The 26692-nt window shown below is 32.1% G+C and overlaps 4 protein-coding genes across 5 annotated transcripts in view; 3 read left to right on the top strand and 1 right to left on the bottom strand.

Annotated features, from left to right (window-relative positions):
* The first annotated feature begins 190 nt into the window (after positions 1 to 190).
* Positions 191 to 16092, top strand: LOC113520519 (uncharacterized). 2 transcript variants are annotated; one of them, XM_026905868.3, is made up of 11 exons: positions 191 to 399; positions 1808 to 1880; positions 1988 to 2058; positions 2960 to 3287; positions 4080 to 4266; positions 5475 to 5557; positions 5889 to 6044; positions 6435 to 6584; positions 7385 to 7525; positions 8210 to 8309; positions 10405 to 16092. In XM_026905868.3, exons 1-11 carry the CDS (start codon positions 339 to 341, stop codon positions 10582 to 10584), a joined length of 1530 nt encoding a protein of 509 aa, XP_026761669.2. In that variant the 5' UTR covers positions 191 to 338; the 3' UTR covers positions 10585 to 16092. The 2 variants fall into 2 exon arrangements, with proteins under 2 accessions (XP_026761669.2, XP_031766276.2); XM_031910416.2 differs by lacking the exon at positions 191 to 399 and adding an exon at positions 626 to 665.
* Positions 16093 to 17663: 1571 nt separating this feature from the next.
* LOC113520528 (26S proteasome non-ATPase regulatory subunit 11) lies at positions 17664 to 19481 on the bottom strand. The gene has a single exon (XM_026905884.3). It carries the CDS (start codon positions 19324 to 19326, stop codon positions 18061 to 18063), a length of 1266 nt encoding a protein of 421 aa, XP_026761685.1. The 5' UTR covers positions 19327 to 19481; the 3' UTR covers positions 17664 to 18060.
* A 609-nt stretch (positions 19482 to 20090) lies between these two features.
* Positions 20091 to 22066, top strand: LOC113520829 (uncharacterized). The gene has a single exon (XM_026906237.3). It carries the CDS (start codon positions 20129 to 20131, stop codon positions 22064 to 22066), a length of 1938 nt encoding a protein of 645 aa, XP_026762038.3. The 5' UTR covers positions 20091 to 20128.
* A 2199-nt stretch (positions 22067 to 24265) lies between these two features.
* Positions 24266 to 26692, top strand: part of LOC113520849 (WAS/WASL-interacting protein family member 2) — a 43189-nt gene continuing 40762 nt past the window's right edge. The window contains exon 1 of the mRNA XM_026906272.3: positions 24266 to 25067. Within this exon, the coding sequence (XP_026762073.2) occupies positions 24728 to 25067 (340 nt within the window). The 5' untranslated portion in view covers positions 24266 to 24727. The remainder of the gene's footprint in view (positions 25068 to 26692) is intronic.

Here is a 26692-nt window from a genome sequence, read left to right as displayed (position 1 = left end):
GCGTATCTTTTTATATATCATGTACTCTGTATGACTGGATGAATATTTCTCATTCTTTATGCACTACTAAATTTAGCATAAGAAAGAAAGAGATAACCAATTTTGCCCAGGTTTTTTCCACACTGTCGTTTCTGCAATGAAATTTACTCTGTAGGACTGTCATTCACTATGTCATCGTATGTCATTAATTTTCTTTTCGTAATTTTATTTGTTTATTTCATGTTCTTTTATTGACTTTTTATTTAGGTTTTATATTACTTGCTTGTAAAGTTTGATTAAATAAATGTTATACAATTTTGGCAGTTTTAGGAATTGTTAGAAGGCTATCTGCTAAAATAATGGCTTCGATTATAACCATACTGGAAACAAATTTGCAACAAAGTTTAACACACTGCAAAGGTATGAGGAAATAGACAATTTGTAATGTTTGTAAAATGCAACATTTTACTACTGCTATATTGGTTCAGAATGTGGAAGTTAGATGATACAAATCAATGGAAAGATACAGCATCCGGAGGAGACAAACTAACTTATAAGAATATAGACTGTAATATAGAGAGAGAGAAGTTCTCCGAAATCTCCGAAATTGCATGTACGCATGTAACAAGTTATAAAAGTAGATAAAGCACTTGCTTTATCCATGTATATAAAGATAGAAGCATCTGGTATATAGATTTCTTTTTTCTATTCTTCAAAAGATTTAACATGAATATAATTTTTAAACTTATTTGACCTAGTTATAAAACATATATTCTTAAAAACTTGATTTTTAAAATTGATGGCTTACTTGATGGAAAATGAGTAAACTTTACAATTCTAACATATTTTGTTTTATCATAATTCATGAATATCTATTCCTTTGTTAAATTACATGTTTCAATAAGGTACTGATATCCAAACAATATTAAAATACTATGACTTAGTCATTTTATACATAATATGTCAAAATAATTGTCATCAGTGGCTAAATTAAATGTCCATTATTAACTTAAGTAGTTAAGGTAAATTCAAAATTAACATTAATAAAAACAAAATATTGCACTCAATAAAATGTTGCATACACATACTACTTTAATATATTATTGTTAACCACTATTATGATTCTGATATTTGTCTATGATATAAAATGGTTTCACATTAAGCCAGTTATTTAATTGTTACTACAACTGTCTGACATCACAATCCTTAATTGGCAGTTTACATAAAAATTTTTTAAATCATGTTGTGTTAGAACACCTACCTGTAGACCACCTACAATTAATTTATCTGGATTTTGAGTATTTCTTAGTTATTTTTTACTAGTGTATATAAAAACTTTTTAAAAAAGTAATTTTACAAAATTACAAATATCAAAAACATAAAGAGGTGGTAATAGTAAATGAAACTTTTTAAATATAGATATCTATTAATAACTTTTAGAGATACGAAATTACAAGTTAAAATTTATATTTTGAATTCAAATTTTGTTCTTCCCCTTTTTTTTCCAAGACTTATATGTTAATTTTAAGCACTTATTTACATCAATTTTTTAAACCTTTCAAATTCTGTAAGCTGATAACTAGAGAGGAGAATTATTAGTAATGAGGTCTGGCAGCCCTTATATTGAAATCTTTAGCATTCTTTTAAGTCTACTATTAAAAATAAACATTTTTCCCAAAGTAACATGGGCAGAAAAATGCCAAAAAGAGCCTGTAGTACTAGCATGACAGGTTACCATTCTATGTTAGTATGGGAGGCTCTAAATACTTTTTTAATTTTTCACATAACAGCTAATTAATTAATAAATAAATATTTTTTTGTCTTTCAGAACTTTTTCTCGAATTTGAACAGTTAAATAATTATAAAATCCAATTCATAGAGCAAAAAGTAAAATGTGAAAGGTAATTATGTAAAAAAATCTACTACGACATTAATGTAGTATTATATTGTGTTAAAATAACAACTAAAAAGAACAGTTAAATAAATTATATTTTAATTTTATTTTCAGTAATAACTGTAGCAGTTCTGAATCTCTTAAAAAAATCATTGCATCAAAGGACAAAATTATCCAATCCGTTGGTAAGTTTCAATATAATAATTTATATAGATGTATGTGAAAATATCTTTGTCTACATTTATTATCAAAATTGAACATATGAATGGATGAAAATGATATATCACATTTCAGATTGATACAGAGGTGTTATGGGCATACTAATCACAATAAGTTATTGTAATCAAATGTAAGTTATGTTAGTATACACATAACACCTTCATCTATGCATAGAATAAGGAATATCTAAAAATGCAACATATCACCTTCATTCATACATGTCTTCAATTATCATCAGCATTATATCAGCCATTAATTGCCCACTGCTGAACATAGACCTGAATAAGGAGCATTTTCTAGTGTTGGTGATGTTTTAAGAGAGACATTGCTGCCTATCCCTTGACCATAAAGTTCCCTTAGTGGCCTCTTACTTTATTCAGGTGAAAGGAAAAGGTGGCTCATTCTATGCTGGGATCATAGGGTACTAAAATACATATAAAGGCTGGTTAACTTTATCTATCTATACTTATAATAAATCTGTAGAGAGGTCAATTCTGTGCATGGAATATATTTTCAAAATAACTATTAGGGGGTGATTAGTTATCAATACTGATGTCAAAATGCAATCAGTAAAATTTTTGTCTGTCTGTCTGTATGTTCATTATAGTAACAAAAACTACCCGACGGATTTTAATGACAATTATTCTTCATACTCCTGGGCAGGTTATAGTATACTTTTCATCACGCTATGATCAATAGGAGCAAAGCAGTGAAGGGAAATGTTGGGAAAACGGGAGAAGTTACTCCATTTTTAAGCTTCCGTCGCGTGTACAATCTTAATGGCCACTTTTTAAAATGTAAAAATGTCCACCCGTGCGACGCCGGAACGGGCCGCTAATATTAAAATATAAATTACATTTATTTCAGCATCAGCACTTACCAAATTGAATGAGACCAAGAATTTCAAGATAGTGAATGAGGTTTTTAAAATACTATGTGGTGAGGCTGCAACATTAACTCCACCTAGTGAAGGGGAGCCAGCCAACATTAAAACGGAGCCTGAATCTCAAGTGTACAGCCCTGAGAGTGAAGCACCAAAATTAGACGATATGTTAATCAAAGAGGAATCTCTAATGGAGATAGAGGGTACACCCACCGGCCGTAAAAGTCCTATTATACAAACTCGTAAATTTTCTAGTATTACAAACATAAATAAAACAAATTCTTCAGACAAGAAGAAATGTCCAGATAGTTGGTAAGTACAATTCTTTTTTTTTGTGTGTTGTTGTGTGTGTGAGTTGAAACACTAATAATCTCCTATGTGGAAAAAAGAAGCCATATTGCCAAATGTTTCCTTGCATTGTGACGGCAAACCACCGTAATTATGAATGAAGCTGATAAGTATTCACAAACAAATACAAACAGTCCCAATGAATTGGGGGGAAAGGGGTTGTTAGCAATGGAGTTCGACAGCCCCATTGCTAGCAATATCAGGTCGACCTCCACGTGGTTCCCCCTTGAAACCATCGTGAACAATTCTTGTTGAATTCGTCACGATAGGCTAACTGACCCTTCATCCTCACCTATCATCTTTCACTGGTGCCCCGCCGGTGTATATCAATAGCGCGGGTAGGGTTACCATTCCATTATCACCCATAAAAAAAAATCCCAATGAATTGCGTACCCTGGGCTCCAATAACTAATAACACAGGTAGTTCTAGACAAAAAAAATTCAATGTACCCTTTTCATTTGTGACTCGATGCAAAATATGCTTTAGAAGGCCCTAGTTTTAGTGATTCTATTATATATATATATATATATATATATATATATATATATATATATATATATATATATATATATATATATATATATAATAAGAATCAACACCATTAAGTTTAATTTCGCTGTTTGTCAAACTAAGGCTTTAGAAGTGTATAGATTGAAATGCGATAAATCTGTATGCCAATGCAATCTTTGGCCCATAACTAGACACACACACACACACACATCTATATCTCATTTCAATGTAATCTTTTCACAAAGGCCTACACCAGAGAAGAAAAGCATGAAGTTATCTCATCATACACCGCCCAGAAACAAGCCTAACAGTAGGTGGAAACAGTCGCGTCTGCCGTTGACGATCTTGAAACCGTCCAGTACTGTGGATCTCACCAGTTCTCCAGAATTTTTCGGAGGCAGCAGAGTGAAAAATGATAAATTCAATGTACAGGTAACACAATCAATGTATTAGTAGTCGAAATATAATATAATTGTAGTTAAAATAGTAATCTTAATTTATAAAAATATGTAGTTGTTTTCGCTTAAGGAAGACCTATAGACCTCTTTATTCTACATTACTTCATATAATGGCTGGGTCAAGCTATATCTTTTAATTTGCTCTATCGTTCTCGATAAAATATACACCATTTTTAAGTGGATTAACGCAATGAATATCTGGCGGTAAAATTCGTCACACACAAACCCGTAATCACTACATAGTATAAAACTAAGTCGCTGTCGCTGTCTGTCCGTCCCTATGTATGCTTAAATCTTTAAAACTAGGCAACGGATTTTAAAACGGTTTTTTTTTTTTTTTAATAAATAGAGTGATTCAAGAGGAAGGTTTATATATAATATTGTAGAGAAACACTGACAAATTTAGAGGTTTCTAACGTGATGTTGTAAATGAACACATATTTTAGCATTTCACCCATGCAAACCTGGGGCGGGCTGCTTGTTTAATATAACATGAGTAGATAGAATTTTCGAAAATAATATATAGCTCATGTTACTGTACATTTCTATTGGTAAAAGAATTTTAAAAAATCCATTCAAACAAATTAAATATACGTATAGTATTGACACTATAGATTGTATAACCACATTCCATCCTCTACAGCGAACACAGCTTGACTGCTGAAGCAGAGGTAGATATGTAGAAATTTATCTTTGAATCTTTCGCTTGTAGTATAAAGAGACGGCGAGGGATGGGCAGCAGCATCCCTCTTAAAACATCTCCAAAAGCCTAACTACGGTTGCCAACCCGCCTGCCAAGCGTGGCAACTACTGGCAAAACTCCTCTTATGGGGAAGGCTTATGTTCAGCAGTGGACAGTTAACGGTATTAATAAAAGAAATTGTCCTCGACTATTATATGTCGAGGCGAATGTCTGGAACATCACGGAAAATGGAGTTATTAAAAGAAATAATAAGGTATTATATTATTGTATTAAGGTTTCTTCAAGGTCAGCAACGCGCACGTGATACCTTTAGTTTGCCAGGCGTCTACAGGCATCTACGTGACCGTTTACCATCAGTCAGGCTGTATGCTACCTTTATGATGTTAAAAAAATCTCATTGAATTCTTAATACACTTTCAAAGTATAGTCTATCAAATATTTGGAATTAATTTTTACAATTTATTGTTTTTATTTTTTAGACACTTATTAAAAAAGAATCAATCGAAGGTGAAGATACCATTCTGCCTTCACCGACGAGCGGTTCTACTGACTGTGCAGCCTTGTAAGTTATCTTACTTCTTTTAGTATTTATTAAAGCATTAAGTAACAAATAAAATTATTGTTTAGTATATGAAATACTATATATTTATCTTAATGGCAACACTGAAAATAGTTATTTTTGTATTTATATTATTACAACACTTTTTCGCTCCCTTCCATTCTTTCATTTGTACTGTCTATATATGAAAAATAATAAATAATATAATAATAAAACGATTATTTCGAAGTGTGAGAATCGTTTTTTACTTCTACACTACAAATATTGTAAAGTTTTATAAAAACATCTAGATGTTTGATACAGAATCTTAAATCATTAATAATGAAATTTACAGGTACAAAACAACCACTAAATTCAAAGCTCCATTATCGCTTATACGGGACAAATCTGAAAAAGTGAAATTAGAAAAAAATACCGTTGAGAATCAGATGGGTGATAACTCGGACGCAACCAATATAGAAGATTCCATAAATTTGCTGCAGCCAAATAGGTAACTGTTTTATGTATTTTTAGAGTGACAAACAGACATACGAATTGCTAATGGTAATCGATTAGCGCAACCTACATAAAAGTTTGCGCAAATGCAATATATAAAAATGCTTGCTAACCTGCAAAACGTTAGGAATAACACCTGAGTCCTCAGGAATGGCAACGCATGAGGGGTATCATGGGCGAAACAGTATACTCTGTTATGACCATGGTACTGCTCATGTCTATAAGCGACGGTTACCACTTTCCATCAGGTGGGCCGTCAGCTTGTTTGCCATTCTAAGTCGTATAAAAAAAATGATAAACATTTAACACTATGGTAACAATCGTAAAAGGCCTCGCCTACCCCATTTGGGATTACTGTCATAAATATATTTATTAATATTTATAGAACAGTTAATAAATCTAAACGAAAATCACCGAAGTCAAAACTAATGGATGAAGACTCGACACATTGTGACACAAACGATAGTGTATCTCTCTTACGTTATTTGTTAGAGGGAAATGAGGAAAATGTCGGAAAACAGAATATGCAGTTCAGGTATGTTTCATAAATTTAATAATAGTAAGTAATTCTTCTTTTAATTTAAGACATTTCTGTTATCTGTGCAACTAATTCATGCATCTTCCTCCAGTCAGCTCTTTCCCAGGCCATATCCTTTACCTCCCTGTACGACATGACACCTAGTGTTTCTTTTATTCACAATGTGAAAGACAATGGAACTAAGATATATATAACTAACTCCCCAAGGGGAAGGCAGTTCAGCAGTGGACAGTTAACGTTAGGTTAAAAATGAAAACACAAAATTCTTTACGTTTATCAGTGTAAAGGACGGGATAAACAGATGATATTCATATAGATGACATGATGAATTATAATAATGCTTATCTTCATTATTTACCTAATTAACAGCTAAGAATATATTTAAAATTATGTATTCAGTGTCAGAATAATCGATAATGACTGTTACGTTAATATTATTTGTATAATATATTAAGACACAGTATATGCATGACTAATTTATAAACTAATTTATAATTATTCATTTAAAACTTTTCAATTCAAATTTGAAAAATCGAATGTGGTAATTTTTTTTCTTTTAAATTTGATCCGGGAATTTTCAATCGAACTACTTGCAACACTGAAAAATGGCGCGTATATTTGTCTATTAAAAAAAAATTGTGTCAAATTCCCGCCCATTTTTAACTTTTGATACTCCTTCGATCTTGAGGATCAGATTATGGATAAATAAGTAAATTTACCTAATCGATTGTTTTCAAATAATACGGTTATTACAAAATAGCATTTAATTTTAATAAATTATTATCGTTGTTTTACAGTCCTAAGAAACAACCATTAGCGGAGAACAAAAATTTGCTGAACACGCCAGAGAAAGATGTACATATAGATTCCAGCATGTCGCTACTGAGGCCGGAATTTAATCCATCGAAAGTTGCGCTATTTGAGGACCAAGTTAAAAGGTACAAAAGTTTTATGTTTTTCAACCGACTTTAAAAAAGGGTTTCTCTATTTGGGTGTATTTTTTTTATCTTTTTTTCCTCATAACTCCGTCATTTGTTAACCGATTTGAAAAATTCTTTTTTTATCTCAAATAATATGTTTTCAATTCCGTTCGATGGAAATTTTAATCGAAATCGTTTTGTAGTTTTAAAACAATTGATATTGCCACGGTTAATGTCACTTTTTTATGGAATTTTTTTTTTTATTTAATAATATGAGGTTCCGAATTAGTATTTTTAGTGTATGTTACGTGATATTTTCGATGAGTTTTGAACTGATTTAAATGATTATTTCAATACTAAAAATTTTTTAAGTTAAAAACGCAATCCTGTGTTTCAGTAATCACTAAAATAAATCTGTCATATGTAACATTACTCTTACTTTACATTGTTTATTTTACCGTGTTTTTGTTATTACTCTCGTGTTTATTGCTTCTACAATTATATCGTTAATTTTCTTGTTTCTTTGCCTTTTGATAATTTTTAACCTATTATCATAAAGGTCAGCATTCAGAATAAATGCAATGTTAATTTGGTTATTTGACAAGACATTTGCATCGCTTCAACAGTTTATATTCAAGAAAAAATATTAATTTAATTTTTTTATATATAGTAATATTAAACTATTTTTTTTTTTTTTTTTAGTAAACCAGATGTAATGGAACCTATATACAAAGAGCCAACTGTGAGAAAAAAAGCAGAAAAACTCGCATTGCCAGGCTGGAGTTGTGACCAATGCAAAGAAGTAAGTTTTATAATATTTGATTTGAAATGAAATAGACTACGTCATTATCTGTTTAAATAGAACACAATGAAAAACATTGACAAAATACCAGAGGGAGACTTTGTACAAAAGTCGTTTGCTTGGCCACCTCTGTTCTATTCGTGTTTCTACCGTGAAGCAGTTGTATGGCTGTGTTTGGGTTTGAAGGGTGGGATATGGTGTGAATTTACGGGGTACATGTTTTTTTTTATACAACTTATGTACCCAGTAAATTACAGGGTACAGAGGAATCATACCCGAGTCCTCAGGAATGGCAACGGATGGGGGTATCATGGGCGAAACAGTATACTCTGTTATGTCCATGGTAATGCTTATGTCTTTAGGCGACAGTTACCACTTTCCATCAGGTGGGCCCTCAGCTTATTTGCCAATTTTTTTTAATGGGTTATAATGGAATGGTAATCCCACTCGCGCTATCTGTATACACCGGCGAGGCACCAGTGAAGGATTCAACAAGAATTTTTCACGATGGTTTCCAGGGGGAACCACATGGAAGTCGACCTAATAGGGTATATTGCTAAAAATGGGGTTGTCAAACTCCATTGTTAACAATCCCTTTCCCCCCGCTTGTTTGCCATTCTAAGTTGCATAAAAGAAACCATTGAACATTGGCCCAACTATAGTTTGCTGTTTTCCAGCAATAGTATAAATTAAAAATTAGTTAATTAATTGAATGTTTGCTTTTGTTTCTAATTTAATTAAAAGTGTTTCTATGATAATTTCATCGAAACTTGGTTAACATTTCATTAAGTTCTGTCGTAACAGACTATTTATATATTTTATTATATATATATATATATATATATATATATATATATATATATATATATATATATATATATATATATATATATATAATGGGTATATATATATATATATATATATGTTACAATATTTTTAATCTTTGTAATTTGAATGCATGAAAAATATCATGGGCATCAATTGTATTCAGTGACGGCCATGGTGCATGTACATGTCTATTGTTGTCACGTTCAAACAAATATATATACATATATATTACACTTGTAAATTACATTGTTAATGTATTTATAAATGTTCACACATTATAAATACATTCAAGACATTCAAGGGTGGACTTATCTCTGACAGAGATCTTTTCCAGTCAACCCTGTACAGTTAGAAACCTTGTTGTTAGCGGGCAGCTGAAGTGCTACAACTATTAATATGCTTTATATTATTCTCAATTTCGTGTATAATATAGTATATGTCATATATTTTTTATTCATATATATTATATATATATATATATATATATATATATTCGTTTATATATGTAATTTTAGTATTTATGTATATTAATAATTAGTAGTACCGCATTCGAGTATTCTGACCCTTCCCTATGGTTGACTGGGAGATAATGTTTTTAGCATTAAGTGTGCCATGTACACATATTTGTACTAATGAATAAATAAATAATATTTAAAATATGAATTACTATTAACACTTATCAATATATAAACAAATATACAGTTAAATGAAATATTAAAGTATTACATAAATACTTTAATATTTCATTTATTTATATAATATATATGTATATTATATAAATAAATAAGTACAATACCTACCTACTTATATAGGTACCTTACTAACTTATATACCTGTAATACAGGTATTCTTATACCTATCTCAGGCACCAGTCTCTCACAGTTATATTTATAATTTGATTACTTTAATTTAAGCATGTCTCATTGTATTTCACTGTGATGAATTGTGAAGAGGAAATAAATCTATTATTATTATATATTATTATTTACTTCATTCTCGGCTAATTTGCCGGTTTTCTCAGACAACCCGTCCCAAAAACATTTGGAAAAAAGAAAGCTTAGATCCGAACCCCTTTTATTGCGTGTGTGTATTCAAATATGCATACACATATATATTATTATTATTATTATGAATGTTAAAATAAATTAATATACTTTCAACATTCTTTAGTGTTGTAAGTTGTATAAAAAAAAAAACAATATCATAGATAATACGTCACTAGCTGGTAACATGTAGTAAGTATCTTTATGTATTTATTTTTTTACAGTTCTACGATGAACTATATAAAGACAATCCGGAGATGCTCGCCAAGAAAATGGACGAGTGCTCGAAACATCGCGGCAGGAACAACCCCGCGCGGCCCAAGACCCCCACCGGGTTCTGGAACCCGAGGTGGGATGTGCCCGAGGACACCGAAGAATTTAACAGGAGAAATAACGCTGTCTGATAGCAATACGTCTTAAAGTATTGTACAGGTGAAACGGAAGTCGTTGGTATTCTTTAAAATGGGTTCTGTCAGTGAAATTGAATATTTTCGTCAAATAATCGTGCGTCGAAAGACGACAAGTGTTAGCGCGCGCCGTCATCCGGTTACGTTTAATGTCCCGCCAGTAAGAACTAACCTACTTCAGCGCGCTTCCTTAACTCACGCAGTGCGGTTATTAAATAATATTATAAACATTGATATATTTAGTAGCAGCCTGCCAAAGATATTAGAAGCGGCTCAGATATATCTAGAGTCGGGTTAAATACATTTATTATAACTTTGTATGTTTTTTTTTTTATGAGTGAAAATGGTATGGTAACCGCGCCTGCGCTAACGGGATACGCTGGCGGGGCACCAGTGAAGGGTGACAGATGAGAATGAAAACAGGCCAGTTAACCCATCATGATGAATTCATCAGGAATTAACCATGATAGTTTCCAGGGGGAACCGCGAGGAGGTCGACCTGGTTGGGTATATTGCTAGCAATGGGATTCTGTCTTCATTACTAACAATCCCTTCCCCCAACTTTGTATGTTAGCACACTAGATTTGTAACATTGATTTGGCTTTTGCTGTTATAATGTTGTAATTATTTTTAATGAATAAATAAATAAATAAATATTAATGGTAGACTCAATTTTTTTTGTCGTTTTTGAATATTTAAATTACGAAAATTGTGTTCTAATATGTTCTATGGTATAACTGGATTTTTAATTTTACATAATACTTACTAACGATTTCCGTTTTCGCCCTGTATACTAGACACTACATGCTGATAAGTAAAAACATGTAATTTCAATAAAGTAGGGAACTAAGCATTAAATGATTGTTAATATATAATAACAATACACTATTTATTTATTAATATCTTTTATATTTTGTTATATAAATGGTAGCCGGTTAATTTTTTTTGTATAAATATGATTGAAGTCAAGGCTTAGAATTTTTTTTTCATACAACTTAGAATGGCAAACAAGCTGACGGTCCACCTGATGGAAAGTGGTAACCGTCGCCTATAGACATGAGCAGTACCATAGACATAACAGAGAATACTGTTTCGCCCAAGATACCCCTCATGCGTTGCCATTCCTGAGGATTCAGGTGTTATTCCTCTGTACCCTGTAAATCCACTGCCATATCTTACCCTTTCAACTGTAACGTAGGCATGTAAACACAACTGCTTCACAGTAGAAACACTAATGGGACAGAGGTGCCAAAGTAAACGACTTTTTTTGACGTTTTAAAAAAGAAAGGTTCTCAGTTTAGTTGTATTTTTTTTTATGTTTGTTACCTCATAATTGTGTCAGTACTTAACAGATTTGCAATATTATTTTGTTATTTGAAACGATATTGTTTTATACCACTGAGGTTGCAAATAAGCATACGGCCCACCTGATGGTAAACGTTTACTGTAGCTAACTAATAACTTGTTTTGTCACAACTGAATTAGTTTTTTTTTTTTTTTTGTAGGACATAATCTTTAATTATAGTTTTAATATCCTTCTAGAATTTAGATGTACAAATACTATTTGAGGATAGCAAAATATTGTAAATTGTATATAATACATATCATAGCATTAAGTTCAAATATTGTATATCTAAAAACTAAGTCGAACACTTAATACAAAATGTTGAGCATTTGATCACACTATACACATACATACATACATACATATCTGTCACACCTGTCTCCCATTAGGTTAGGCAGAAACAATGGAACGCCATGCTTCGATTCAAACAAACCTCTTTCGCTTCTTCCACATTCATCAATCTTTTCATACTATATATATGTTACTATAATTATGTCACATATTTTTCAGCGCTGTCCTTCATGCGTTTTTTTTTTTGTTTTCACCTTTTCGTTAGCTGGTAGAGAATGTCATATGGCATTTAAGCTCGCCAATTGTACAAAGTTTTATTATAAAGAGTAAATAAATAAATATATAATATTTGATGAGTAATCCCAAGGTGCTTTGTTAGACGAAAAAAATAAAAATAAATAAATAATAGGAATAATTCTATTTAATAATAATATAATTATTTTACTTAACTAGATGATAATCTGTTATCTGTAATCTGTCTGAAACCCATGCTACATGTTATTTGATTTAAATTATTTTGTTTAAATATTTTGTAACTAGTATGTATTATTAATATTAATGTTGGCAGTCACACGCATACTAATGATAGCGGAATTAAACAAAATATATCAAATAATAACAAATAATGTAAGTATAATGATTTTTATAACAATAGGATAATTTCATATTTAATTATATCTAAACTTGGTAGGTATAAAAATAAAAGACTACTCAAAATTCAAAAGAACTGAAACAACCCACCCGCCTCTCAAACGTAGCGTTAGTTTATGATTTTTTTAATAATGTTATGGCTGACCACAGGTAAGCTGAGGGCCTACCATGAAATGTTTTCCGAAATATCGGAGCCAAACGAAACACAAATTTGATGTTAAAATTACATAATACATGCCGTTTGGAAATATTAAAAATAATAAATTATTGTTCCTTTTGACTTTTACGATAGGATGTATGACGAACGAAATGTTAAACTCCATTTATTGGTGCGATTTTGGTATAAACAAAAACAGGAAATACGTCTGAAATTTCGGAATTTCATTTCATGGTAGACACGCAGATTTGGTTTCCGCGAACAGAATTAAAATTTACATCCAGTTAGTACAAGAATATACATCATATACAATATTACTGTAATAACAAAGTGAACTTTGGAAAATATACATATACCTCGTGTGTACGGAAACCTAACCAAGAAATCTTCCATGATGATAAATGGGTATTTAATAGGCTTGTATAGTTCACGTGTAACAAGTGAAATATCATTTACTACGGAAAATCATACGTCACTCCTGCTACCTAGCTTCATATAAGGGCAAAGCAATAAACTGAGTTGTGACCATTTTGTGTTACTATGGCACACGCATGAAGGAAGGGAAAGAAAGGGAATTGTTAGTTTATATATTTTGTTTTTTTTTTTTTTTGTTTTGTGCTTTTCTATTTTCATTCTTTTATCTCTTTTACTGTGTATTATGTGTATGTTTTTTTTTTTTGTAATTTGTGTGCTGTAAGTAATGTAAATAAATTATCTATCTATCTATCTACATATATAGACCGCTCGGTTAACAATAAAATGAAATCGCAACAAACTGCTGTCTGGCCTGTACATAGTGAGTGAAACGAAGATATTGCACTGCACTAAAGTCTATTCTCGCTCGCTTTTATCATGAAAATCATAATTTATATTTAAATTTCATTTGCAAATAATTGTGAGTGCGACATTAAATCACAGTGAACAAAAATAACATTTTAATTTAGTCGTAAGTGATATTACAATGAATAAAAATAATAATATCACAAATTAATAATGATTAAATGTTTGTTACATTTTTTATTAATTTACATGCCTGGTATTTAACGCACTGGTGAAAACTGGTGAACACATATCTACCTCCAGAACTAGGTGTTATCTTACTGAAGTCCATATCACTGGTTATTTGATTATCTAAAATTATTTGATTGATCGATATTAATTATTTTAATTCCGCTGCCATTAGTATGTATGTGACAACCAATACTCAAAGATTGATCACCACTATTACTACCAAAAGTTTCACAACATTCTATATTAACTATCAATCTCCGACCATTATTTCTTTCACGTATGTTTCGCGACACGTGTTTCACTTTTAAACGAGGCATCTTCAATTTAATTATTAAATCGCTACTGGAATGATTGAATGTTCAATCTTCGAGAGTTAGCAGTCACACACATACTAATGGTAGCGGGAACACAATTCTAATCAAATAACTAGGGGGGAAAGGGATTGTTAGTAATAGAGACTGAGAAACTCATTGCTAGCAATATACCCAACCAAGTCGACCTGCTCGCGGTTTCCCCTGGATACTATCATGGTTAATTCCCGATGAATTCATCATGATGGGCTAACTGGCCTGTTTTCATTCTCATCTATCACCCTTCACTGGTGCTCCGCCAGCGTATCCCGTTAGCGCAGACGGGATTACCATACCATTTACACCAATTGAAAAAAAAATCAAATAATTAGTTCCATAATCGTTTCTATTACAAATATACAATTATTATCAAACTACACGATAATTACTATCGCTAGTTGGCGTTGTCACCACGCAACCACAATTGGAATATATATCAATAGGTACACGTTCACGTATCAGAGGTAAATTGTTAAACGACCATTAATTAATGATAATTGCCACTTCAGTACTCCGCTAGTTATAATTAGGTCTCTCATAATACACGCTACCGGCAAGATTATAATTTTTAATAGTTATTATGAATTTTTTTTTACTATTATTTGGATTGACTATATTTTACCCTAGCCCTGTTAGAGAGCTTGGAATGGCTGTAATTTCAGCAAATCTCGAAACCTCTTGTGATTGTCATCCCCTTGTTCACGCATATAAAGTTAAGGTGTAGGCAATAAAGATTAAATAGTATTAAGATATAACCAAGTAGTAATTTATCATACAAGTTATATATGAATGAATGAATAAGTATACTTTATTTGCATTATACAATATAGGAAATAAACAAGACAATTTACAAACATAACGATAAAATTGTATAAGTACAGTAAGGCGGTCTTATTGCTGAGAGCAATCTTTTCAAGACAACCTTAATGTAATGGACTAATTGTTGTACAAGTAGGTATAATAGTGCTTTATAATTAAAAAAAGCATCTTTTGCAAATTAAAAATATATAAAAATTATATACATATATACACACATATATACATACATATATACCTTGACGTCAGGTGCCTTACGGAACCATTAGACAAACCTGGGTATTGTCCAGTGGTAGGGTGCAAAAAATATCTCGTACTCCTTTGCCCCCATCGAAGACTTATATACATACTAGAGTAGGTGCAATATAAATCGTGCCCTAAGATCCACCCTGAAATACCTATATCTCTACATACATCTCTCGTTTCATATTCTCATAAAAATTATTTGTGTACAATGATATACATGATTAAACAAGTGGACGCAGATAATATGAAAGATAGCTGTTACATTTCCCATGTATGCGATAAAGAATTTTGTGGAGGCGAAGCTATGTAATTTCCTTGATGAAACAAACCCATGGAAAAATATAAAAATTCAATAATGATATAATTTCTGCCTATTTAATTTTTAAATCTAATCCCTTATGTAGTTTCCTTCTTATCTCTCTATATTCTGTACTTATTTTATATCGATACTGAAAATGTACAAGGAAAAATAAACGGTACGAGATCGTTAACACTTAATTGTCCCTATCAACCACTCGAGAACTACTGTTTACTGACGAAACTATATGCGATCTACCAATTACATACTTCTTGAAATCTCAAATGAAACAACATAGTTCAATACACAATTATGTAGTATTGTAGTTTTTTTTTAAAAACAATAAAAAGTCTCAATGTACTCGCACTTAGTACTAGCGTTTGTAATCTGTGTTAGAATCTGAAAATATAAGATGACTAATACAAAAGTACATTACTGTGCACACAAATGAAACGGGTTAAAAACGCTTCAACGAATATATGTATAGAGGTCGGTACTGCGTACTTACATATTTATGAAGTTGTCAGCACCTTAGGTCGTCATTTTATATTTTAATTTAGATTAAGTTTATGTTAAGTGAGAAATGTTTATTTGTTTTTATTCTCGCTGGCCTGTGACCATTGACTTCATTGCGTTGTGTATCTATGCATCGCTTAGTTTTATTATTAGGTGACGTTATCTAACGGGACTTATTACTTATTCTAAAAAATCTACTTCAATATAACGCAAAGTTAATAAGAGACTGCCTACTTATAACTTTGTGTTATATTAACATTTTTATTTCATAAATATGTATTTCCTTGTATCTAGCATTTCACTTGCCTAAGAACAATTAAATATGATTAATGTATAAAGAATATTTAATTTCAAATGTTACCAATGTGATATGTAATCTATCTTTGTATTTTTATATGATTCCAATTAAAATATTTTTTATATTAAATTATTTATTTTATTATAACGATTGATGACCCCTGTTTGCAGTTATAAAAGCGTTGCTTCACTTAAACAATCCGGGATCGATTCTCGATTGAATCAATTTAGGAAACATGCTAAGTTGGCTGATTTTGACTTTTTTTTTATATAGTTCGTTGTCCATTATATAAATAGTAATAATCCCACGAAGTCATTTAGGTACTGTATAGTACGCAATCTAATGGTTTATAAATGGCTATGTAACACAAAATTTAAACTAATACAACAAATTGATACAACTAATGATGACAAAAAACTAAGAAAAATCCAGAAATTTAGACCATTTACGGAAAATGTGGGCGAAGGTTTATGTATGGCGTCATCCGTGTCAACGCACACATGATGTTTTTATGTGTAAGTATAGTATTAGAACACCTACATGATCATTTAGATGTGAAACTTACTCAAAGTTCAAACCCAAGATTTCATATTAATGAAAATCATATGCTGAAATAAAATTTAATTTTTTACGTATTAATGTGATTTTTATTACATAAGCAGCACAGATTTTGTATTATATAAGTATCTACTATATACTGGGCTATGCTAAATCAAGTCTGCAATTCAATACATCTACCTTAATAGGTATATTAACGAAGTGCCTTACACGGCCATTATACTACTTTTGCTATCGCCTTGACAAGTTGCCTTCCTACCTTAATAGGACGAAAAGGCTACGGAGATACTATTCTAAGCTCTAGCTATCTATATTTATCATGTACTACGTGTCTATTTATAGAAATATTGTATTCATTGTAAAAGTATTTGGGAACTACAGCTTTCATAAAGATATTTAATATACAAATTAAAATATACTTAGCACAAATTGTACATTCATGAATCAGTGTTGTTTGCCAAAATGCCAGCAGTTAAAATAACATGACTTGCTAAATCACGGCATGGGCGTACGTGTAAGGTGAAGAACAACAAACAACATTTGGAGAACACCTTTTATTTTTCTCAATAAAACAGAATATTATAATTTTTCACTAGCTTAAGATAAAAAGACAATATAAAATCAAAGTTGAGGATTAGAACATTTAATAATCAAACTATTGAATATTTTTACAATAAAATAAAATAGCTATCCAATAATGAATGATGTCAGACCATGGGATTCTGGTGTCACAGCGATTCCCCGATTTCTAAAACACTTTTTACTTTTTTTTTGATGATATTTTCCATGTTACTATATAGCTTAGAACATTGTGGTACAAATGATGATTTTGCATTCATTCAAAAAATAGTTTCATTTACAACCGTTTGAACAGAAAATTTATGGTTACCTTGATATACATTAATATTTTTAATGCTACAACAAATTTACACAGGTCTATGAAAGTTTCTTGGCTTTCTGGTAAAGTGTATCAACAACCTTGCTCATATGATGGATGGTCTCAAGAACAGTCTCATAAGTCTTCTCCAGGGGGGATTCATCGAACACAATAAGAACGCCTTCACCTTGATCCAGGATACCATTCAATTTCTTGTCCAAAATCATTTGCGACAGTTTCTTTTCAACTTGTACTACAGGGAGACGGATGGAGCGTGCCACATGGTCTACTTGCACACGCATATATGGCTCCACAATGCGACATAAGTTCTGTTCTAACATTGTGTCATATAAAGCTCCAAGATGGGCACGAACAACTGCATCCTCTTCCAATTCCCGTTTATATGTTTTCAATGCAGCTTGGAAATCAGCGAGTGACCGCTTATGTGAAGCAGTCGCAACGGCCCGCATTGCTTCTAGTTCCTTGCCTGCATATTTGAGGGCTGCTTTACTGCCACATACTGTAGACACTTCCTCTGCCTGATTTAACATTATCTTGGAGAGCAACATGTATTTCAATGCTGTTAATGCTTTAGGGCTATCAGCTCCATCATAACCTTCAAATGCTTCATAGAAATATGAGTAAGCAGTTTTGAAATCACGTTCATCTGCAGCATGAAGTATTCCAGATTGTAAATCAAGCGCTGCTTGCATTTTGGGTGGACAATAAATAGCATTGGCAGTAGTTCTCGCGGACGTCAATGAGGCACGGGCTTTAGGCAAATTGCTAAGTGCATGGTAAGTTTTGCTCTCTAAAAGGAGAACTTCCACTAATAAATTTTTGTCATCTAATTTCTTCAATTCTTTGAGGAGTGCTGTGGCCAAGTCTAGGGCTTCCGTATACATACCTGTGTCGAAATAAAGGGCGATTAATCTCGCTTCTAGAGACTGTCTTAGGAAGGTGCGACGTTCTTCTTTCGCCCATTCTATACATTCTTTACAAAGTTGCACTTCTATACCGATGCCAGCTTCCAAATCCAGGAAGAAATCAACCAGTGAACGGACCAATTTTGCTGCTTTCGCTTTACTTATCAGACTAAGGAAAGGTCTGGTGGCTTTTATTAGTTCTGCCAACTCCTTAGCCTTTCCTTCTTTTTTATATTTTTCACCAAGATTTAAAATGCCTTGCTCCTTAGCTCTTATGTTTTCTTCGTCATCTTCGGGTACCTCGCCAGTGCTAACCATTTTGTCGGTCATGCGGACGTCTTCGTCTCTGTTCGTTGATGACGAGACGCGTGATCGTTCGAATAACATAGCTCCGGCCATGTTGTGTATATTTATATGCTTATACTATAAAAATGTATTGGATAAACAGCAAAAGCACACTAAAATGAGTAGACTTTTTCTTTGTAACTCTGTATAATCGCTAAGTCATCGACGACCCCTTCTTTCAGAAACAAATCGTAGACGCGGACAGGGTTGCCATTCAAATATTTTTTTACTACCAATTTCTACTAACTAGAAAAGAAATATTGTTTTAATTATAATTCAATACCAATATATCTATCTATATACTAGTCGAAATTGTTTAATAATTTATTTTGTGATGCCATGGTTAAAAGTCAATATAGTTTAATATTGATATTTAGGTGCCCGTAATCGATCAATTATTTAAGAACAACTGATGATTGCACCTTGTAAGACAGAAATAAAGCACTTCTTCTTTTATGTTTTAACAAGTGTTTGGCCATGCGTGATTATGCACGAACCACAACGGTACGTAAGCGTATTTAAAGCGGCGGCCGGATGGGTTGTGCCTACTCCAGAATTATGTAACTATATTAAATGTTCAGTACAAAATAAAAGGAAATCTATTGCTGAAATAAATGAAGTTTAAACATTTATCTCCAAAAATTATAGCTAATTTTTTATTCAAATTCAAATTAATATTCCGCAGTCTTCAAAAAAATCCCATCGTATAGTCGAGCTTTCTTATTTAAATTGACATTCAACTTTTTTTAAATTTAAAGTCATAATTTGAAAGTTGTAAATAACAGTGTCAAATAAATTTTCCCATTACGAATAAATTGATACTATTACTATCTACTTAAAATAAAAACGTTTTTTCATGTTTATAAAAATGGAGATAAAAAATATAAAAGTGGAAGATATAGCATTTTTGTTTGATATTTCTAAAGAAATTAAACATATGTATGAAACTCCTGTAATTTTTATAACTAAAAAAGATTACTCTGATATTTTATTTAATGCAATGTGTACTATACGTTCTGCACTTCAAACTGATTCTAAAAATAAAATTATAGATGTTATTGTTGATTACCACTTACAATGGTTACACGCTGTAAATGAATTAGAAAATTTTAAAAAACGTGTTTATGATGTATCTAGAGAGGAAATTTATCAGGCTATTAGTTATACGATAGATGCTATGTCGTATCGATTAAAATATTATCAAAAGTACATGCAAAAGAATCGCTCAATGCTTTCAAATTTAGATCAAGCTAATGTAATAGCTGATTTAGAAATAATAGAAGATATGCACAAAGAAGTTACTGTCCATTTATTGGAAAAATTGAGGTGTTTCAGAAACTATATTAGTAATGACGAATTTGTATTGAAAGTAAATGAGGCTGTTGATGAACTTTTACAATGGTTAGATAAAATTAATGACGGGGTATCTATACAATTAACAGCATATATAAATATGAATGTGCCGCATTTAACTGGCGATTTAACAAAAACTTTACAGCAAATCGTTGAGGACCTTCATAGTTCTGATACCCCATCAGGTCATAAAATGTTAGAAGAGCTAAAAAATAAAGGCAAAGAATTGAGGACAATGATACGTTCAACTGCTGGACACAGTCTTGAAATAAGCAAAGTGGTAGAAAAGATTAATATTTTAGAAGAGCGTATAAAGCGTTTAGAAGGTGAAAAGACTTCGGCTGCAGTTATGGCCTTAAAACATAAGAAAGAATATTTGGAAAAAAGACTTGATTCCTTAGAAAATTTGAAGACAACATTGAAAAATATTCATAATATGGTTGATTTTAAATTAGATGTTTCCGAAGAAGACCTGTGCACGTGTGAAGATTTTTATCAGCTAAGAATATTTAATCATTTTCTTCCTCCAGAAGAACGAGAACGTTTGGTAACAGAACTATGTTATTTATGGGATTTAGCAGTGTTTGGGGATTGTAGCCACAAATCTATAATTTCTATACTTAGTGCTGCCGATATTAAGGAAGAGTATACTGATGATCTTGGCACTTATTACATAGATGAACATAGTAGAAAAATATATAAAATCCCTGACGATGTTACCCTTTACCAACCAAATGAACACAATGAGTTAGTTCCTTTGACAGACGATAGCGAGCATATTTATTTTTATGACGAGTGTGGTCGTTATTATGTCGATGCGAAAAGTAGGCAGAGAGTTTATAAAGCTCACGCTACAGCTAGTGAATTTATGATGGACTCTTCAGGTATTCTTTTAAAAATAAAAGAAGAGCGAGATGGTGTGGTTTACTACTACGATAACTGTGGACGTTACTACATAAATAATGAAGGTAAACATATTTATCGAGAAGAAAATGCTTTAAGTGAATATGAAAGTGACGGTCTAGGTAATTTAGTTCGTATTCGAAGTCACCTGGATATATTTCAACCATGTCCAGATGATGTTCATGTGACTGAAGATTTTAAATATTTAAAACAATCAGTTGGACCTGCTTTGCGTAAATGTATAGCTGATGTTATTATCTATCAGCCTGCTGATCCTATTAAATATTTATCGCTTCTATTAATAAAATTCAAAGAAAATATAGAACTGAAAGAAAAACGATCCAGAGAAAAAGAGGAATTTAATATTGAAAGAGAAATTAAATCTGCTGAAGAACGTGCAGCAGCTGAGAGAGCTGCTATGGAAGCTGTATTACTTACTCAAGGTGGAAGTGAAACAAGCTATGACTCAAATTTTTTGAAATATACATCTATGCATCAAGATGATGCGTTATCAGCAGGAGTTAGCTCAAAAAAATAGTAATATAATTACTAAAACGAATTGTTATTCTTATTTCTAACTTTTTAAAATAACAGCTTAGAAAAAGCATTTTTGTTTTATCTAGAAATGTTATTAGTTTAGTTTACATATAACATTAAATTAGTCGACGTTACTATGTCTTCACTATAAACTATTAATATATTCTTTTGTCTCATACGTACTATATATTTTTATTCTTTATAAACTTAGTCTCCATATGATAACCATTAATCTATATATTTATACCTATAATTTTTGAGTAATAGTTTTAGTATGTATAAAACTTTATACAGGTATCTAAGGTATATAATTACGGTAAAATATACGACTAAAGATATATAATGAAAAGAAATGCAGGGAAAAAAGTGGAAATAGACGAAATGATCGTTCTTTTCGTTGCTTGTTTTGTGACACATGGCAAAATGTAGTGAAAGAGGTAACAAAATAAAATAAAGAATGGCAAATACAAATGCTGTGCTGTAGAAACAGGTATTATACTAAAATTATGTTCTGTGCAATTTTTGGCAAACGTAACTGTTTTTTTTTTTGCTGGGTGAAAATAGTATGGTAACCTCGCCTGCGCTAACGGGATACGCTGGCGGAGCACCAGTGAAGAGTGATAGATGAGAATAAAAATAGGCCAGTTAGCCTATCATGATGAATTCATCAAGAATTAACCATGATAGTTTCCAGGGAGAACCGCGAGGAGGTCGACCTGGTTGGATATATTGCTAGCAATAGGATTCTCAGTCTCCATTACTAACAATCCTTTTCCCCCCAACGTAACTTTTTGTATCATTATAGTATTATAAACAAATAGGTAGGAAGAACCGTAATAAAAATTAATTAAGATGGCAGGTAGGTTTTTTTATGGGTGAAAATAGAAAAATAACCCCACCTGGGCTATTAGCGTATGCTGGCAGAGCATCAGTGAGAGATGATAGGTGAGAATAAAAGCTGAGGGCCTACCATGAAATATTTTTCGAAATTTCGGAACCAAACGAAACACAAATTTGATGTTAAAATTACATAATACTTACCGTTTAAAAACATTAAAAATATTATTCCTTTGGACTTTTATGGTAGGATTTATAACGAACGAAATGTTAAGCTCCATTTACTGGGCCGATTTAGGTATGAACGAAAACACGAAATTGAGTCCGAAACTTCGGAAATTCAATTCATGGTAGGCCCTCTGATCAATTGGCCCATCGTGACGAATTTTGCAACAATTAACTATTTCCAGAGGAAACTGAGAAAAGAAAGTCGACGTGAAAGTTAGTAAGACAGTTCCGTGGAAATCTTGAAGATAAGGTGAAGCTGGTACCAAAAAACTCGATGTGCTTAATAGAGCGAGACAATACTTCAAACCGGATAAACGATTAATGCTCTATAAATAGCAAATCCGGTTCCACATGAAATATTGCTGTCCCTTATGGGCGGGAGCACCTAGATACCAGTTTGAACCCTTCGACTCAGTGTAACGACGAGCTATGAGAATTGTCAATGGTCCCAGGCTTACAAGCGGTATTAAATCCTTAAGTCTTAAGTTATAGACTACGGTAACCGCTTACCATCAGGTAGACCGTGTGTTTGTTTGTTACTACGAAAGTATAAAAAAAATATTGTTGACAATGGGACTGTTGGACTCCATTATTAATAATCCCTTTCCTTCCTACCGTAGATAAGTAGATACTATCCTTGGCTACGGTACCCATTTACTACCAGGTAGGCCGTATGCTTATTTGCCACCTCAATGGTATAAAAAAATAATGCTAACAATGGGGCTGTTAGACTCTATTATTACCAATTCCTTTCCCCCTGCCGCAAGTAAGTAGATACTATCCTTATTCGGTAGGGAAGTACTTACCTAGCGAATTACTTTCGTACCATGAAATAATTGTTATTAGCCATAGAAAGTACTATACCTCTTGCTCGGAATGTCACCTAGATTAAGAATAGTACCTGTGTACTAGGTATTATTTTTATTAGTAAACAACATATCTAACAAACATTATTTTATTTTATTAATTTTATACTGTAATTTTATGTATACCATAATGTAACTTCTATAAATCATTACCAAAGAATATAATACCTTCTTTCTACCGAGTAATACTACTAACTGTAAATATTTTTTACTATGATAAGACCATTATTAAGTTATCTGTGCTACTTGACAGCTGATAGGCGGCCATGTTTGTGTGAATTTGATTGTGTCGATGATTTGAGTTGAGTCGCTGGTATTCGAAGACCTATTTTCTGTATCAGAAGTTGTTTATTTTTTTAAATAATAAATTCGAATATAACGAAATTCACGTTTCAGTTCTTTTATCGGTATTAATAATTAGCTAATAGTGACTAGAAGCGATTCCAAAAAAAACATTTCCAGTGCCTACGTACTTCCTACAATGATTAATCTTTTGGGGCAAGGTTCTTCTGCATTTTATGTAAATTAGGAGGGTACTGTGTGACGTACCGACCACCGTATGTTGTCATCACGTGCCAGTGTAGACGCGAAGGCTCGTTGTGAAGGTTTGTTGGTTCGTCGTTTGCATACATAAGTCGTTGGCGTTTCGACGTAAATAATAGTCCAGTTCTTTTGCGGTTGCGTCTGATGGCCTTTTACATTAGTGAAACTTGGTTATAAGTTGTGTAGAGATGGCTCCAAAGCCCCCACCGCCGCCAGGGCCACCTCCTCCTCCTGGACCGCCACCACCGCCTATTTTTGGTGGTGGTTCAAAAGGGAGTTCGGCTGATAATAGAGGTGCCTTGCTAAACTCCATAAGACAGGGTACGAAGTTGAAAAAAACTGTGACAGTGGACAAAAGTGGACCTTACATACCAGGAAAAGTTTCTAATGTGACTAATAGTGGACCAACAGTGGGGAATGGAGTCCGAAGTACAACTATACAGAATGGTGGAGGATCTGGCCCTCCAGGGCTGGGAGGACTTTTTGCTGGTGGCATACCCAAGTTAAGGCCTACAGGAAAATTAGCTGGTGAGTAATATGTTCTGTAAATTATATATTTTACTTTAAACAAAACTTTAAGAAATAGTACTTAAGTAGTTAATCAGTATATAAGCCATCTGTGAGGAGTGTCATGGGTAGCAATATATTCTGTAATGTCTAAGTTATTAGATGACAGACCTCATTATTAGATTATTCATATTAGTAACTCATAAAAATGTAGTTTTGACTTTAAAACACCATTAATATCATCATATTTGAGATGTACAATTATTTCACATGGATTTATTATAATATCAAGTATTCTATGTTTTAAGTTAGGATGAAATTTATTTGTGTATTAAAATTCATATAAATTCATCCAGTAATTTTTGTATGAAAGAGTAACAAACATTTATCCATTTTCATAAACTTTCTGATTTATAATAATAAATCAAAATGAAATGGTATCCTAATATACATACATATTAAAACTAGAATATTTAATAAAGAAAAATTAAAGTTTCACTTGATATAGAATTTTTACTTTTAAAATGAAAAAAAAAATGAAATGTTATTATTATAAAAAAAAACAGAGACTTGGAATTATCACTTATAGTTGAGTACATTATGAAGAAGTCTGCATTACTGTCAATTACTAAACAAGGTGAAAATTTTAAGTTTATTACAATATATACATAGGTATAGAGGGAGACTTTGTACAAAAGTTGTTTGCTTGGGTACCTCTGTCCCATTCTTGTTTCTATCATGAAGTAGTTGTGTTTGCATGGCTGTGTTTCGGTTTGAAGGGTGGGATATGGTGTGAATTTACAGGGTACAGAGGAATAACACCTGAGTCCTCAGGAATAGCAATTCGTGAACGCCCATCATGGGCGAAACAATATACTCTATTATGTCCATGGTACTGCTCATGTCTATAGGCGACGGTTACCACTTTCCATCAGGTGGGCCATTAGCTTGTTTGCCATTCTAAGTTGTATAAAAATAAAAAGGTATTATACAAATTAGACTAGGACTAGTGGTTGATGTAAATAATTATTTTAATGACTTTCCCTGTTTCATTATTATAATCATATCAAGCTTTAATGGTCCACTGTTGAACATTGGTTGCCCTTCATAAGAGAGGTTTTGTCATTAGTTACAATGTTTGGCAGGCGGATTAGTTACCATAGTTAGGCTTTGGTAATGTTAAGAGGGACGCTGCAGTCCACCCCTCGTTTAAAATTTGCTTAGCCACCTTTTATAACACCCATGGAAAAGAAAGATGTGTCCATTCTATGCCGGGATGAAATGATAAATTAGTATTATATTAAAAAAATATTTAAATTTGCATCAGAATGTTTGCACATACTCTCACCAATTGTTTGGTTGCCAAGTTAGCATAGTCCTAAAAATTTCATAGCAAAATAGCAAGAGCTAAAGTTACTGTTCAAACTTGAGCTAATTTAGAAAATATATTTTTCTAATCTGAGAATGGAATCTGCTATGTACCATACTTATGTGAAATAAGATACATAGACTATTATACCTAAGATTTATTTATTTATACACATCATGGACATAAATAGATGTATATAAGCAGTACATATACTGCTATGCTAATGCATTACAGAAACTTAATCTAACATCAGTATAAGTTATATACATGTACTGCA

The sequence above is a fragment of the Galleria mellonella genome, unplaced genomic scaffold (genome assembly GCF_026898425.1).
Source record: "Galleria mellonella isolate WM207_F2 unplaced genomic scaffold, CSIRO_AGI_GalMel_v1 utg80, whole genome shotgun sequence".
NCBI classification, from domain to species: Eukaryota; Metazoa; Arthropoda; class Insecta; order Lepidoptera; family Pyralidae; genus Galleria; species Galleria mellonella.
The sequence above is the reverse complement of the archived record's forward strand: the minus strand, read 5'-3'. Positions and strand labels throughout refer to the sequence as shown.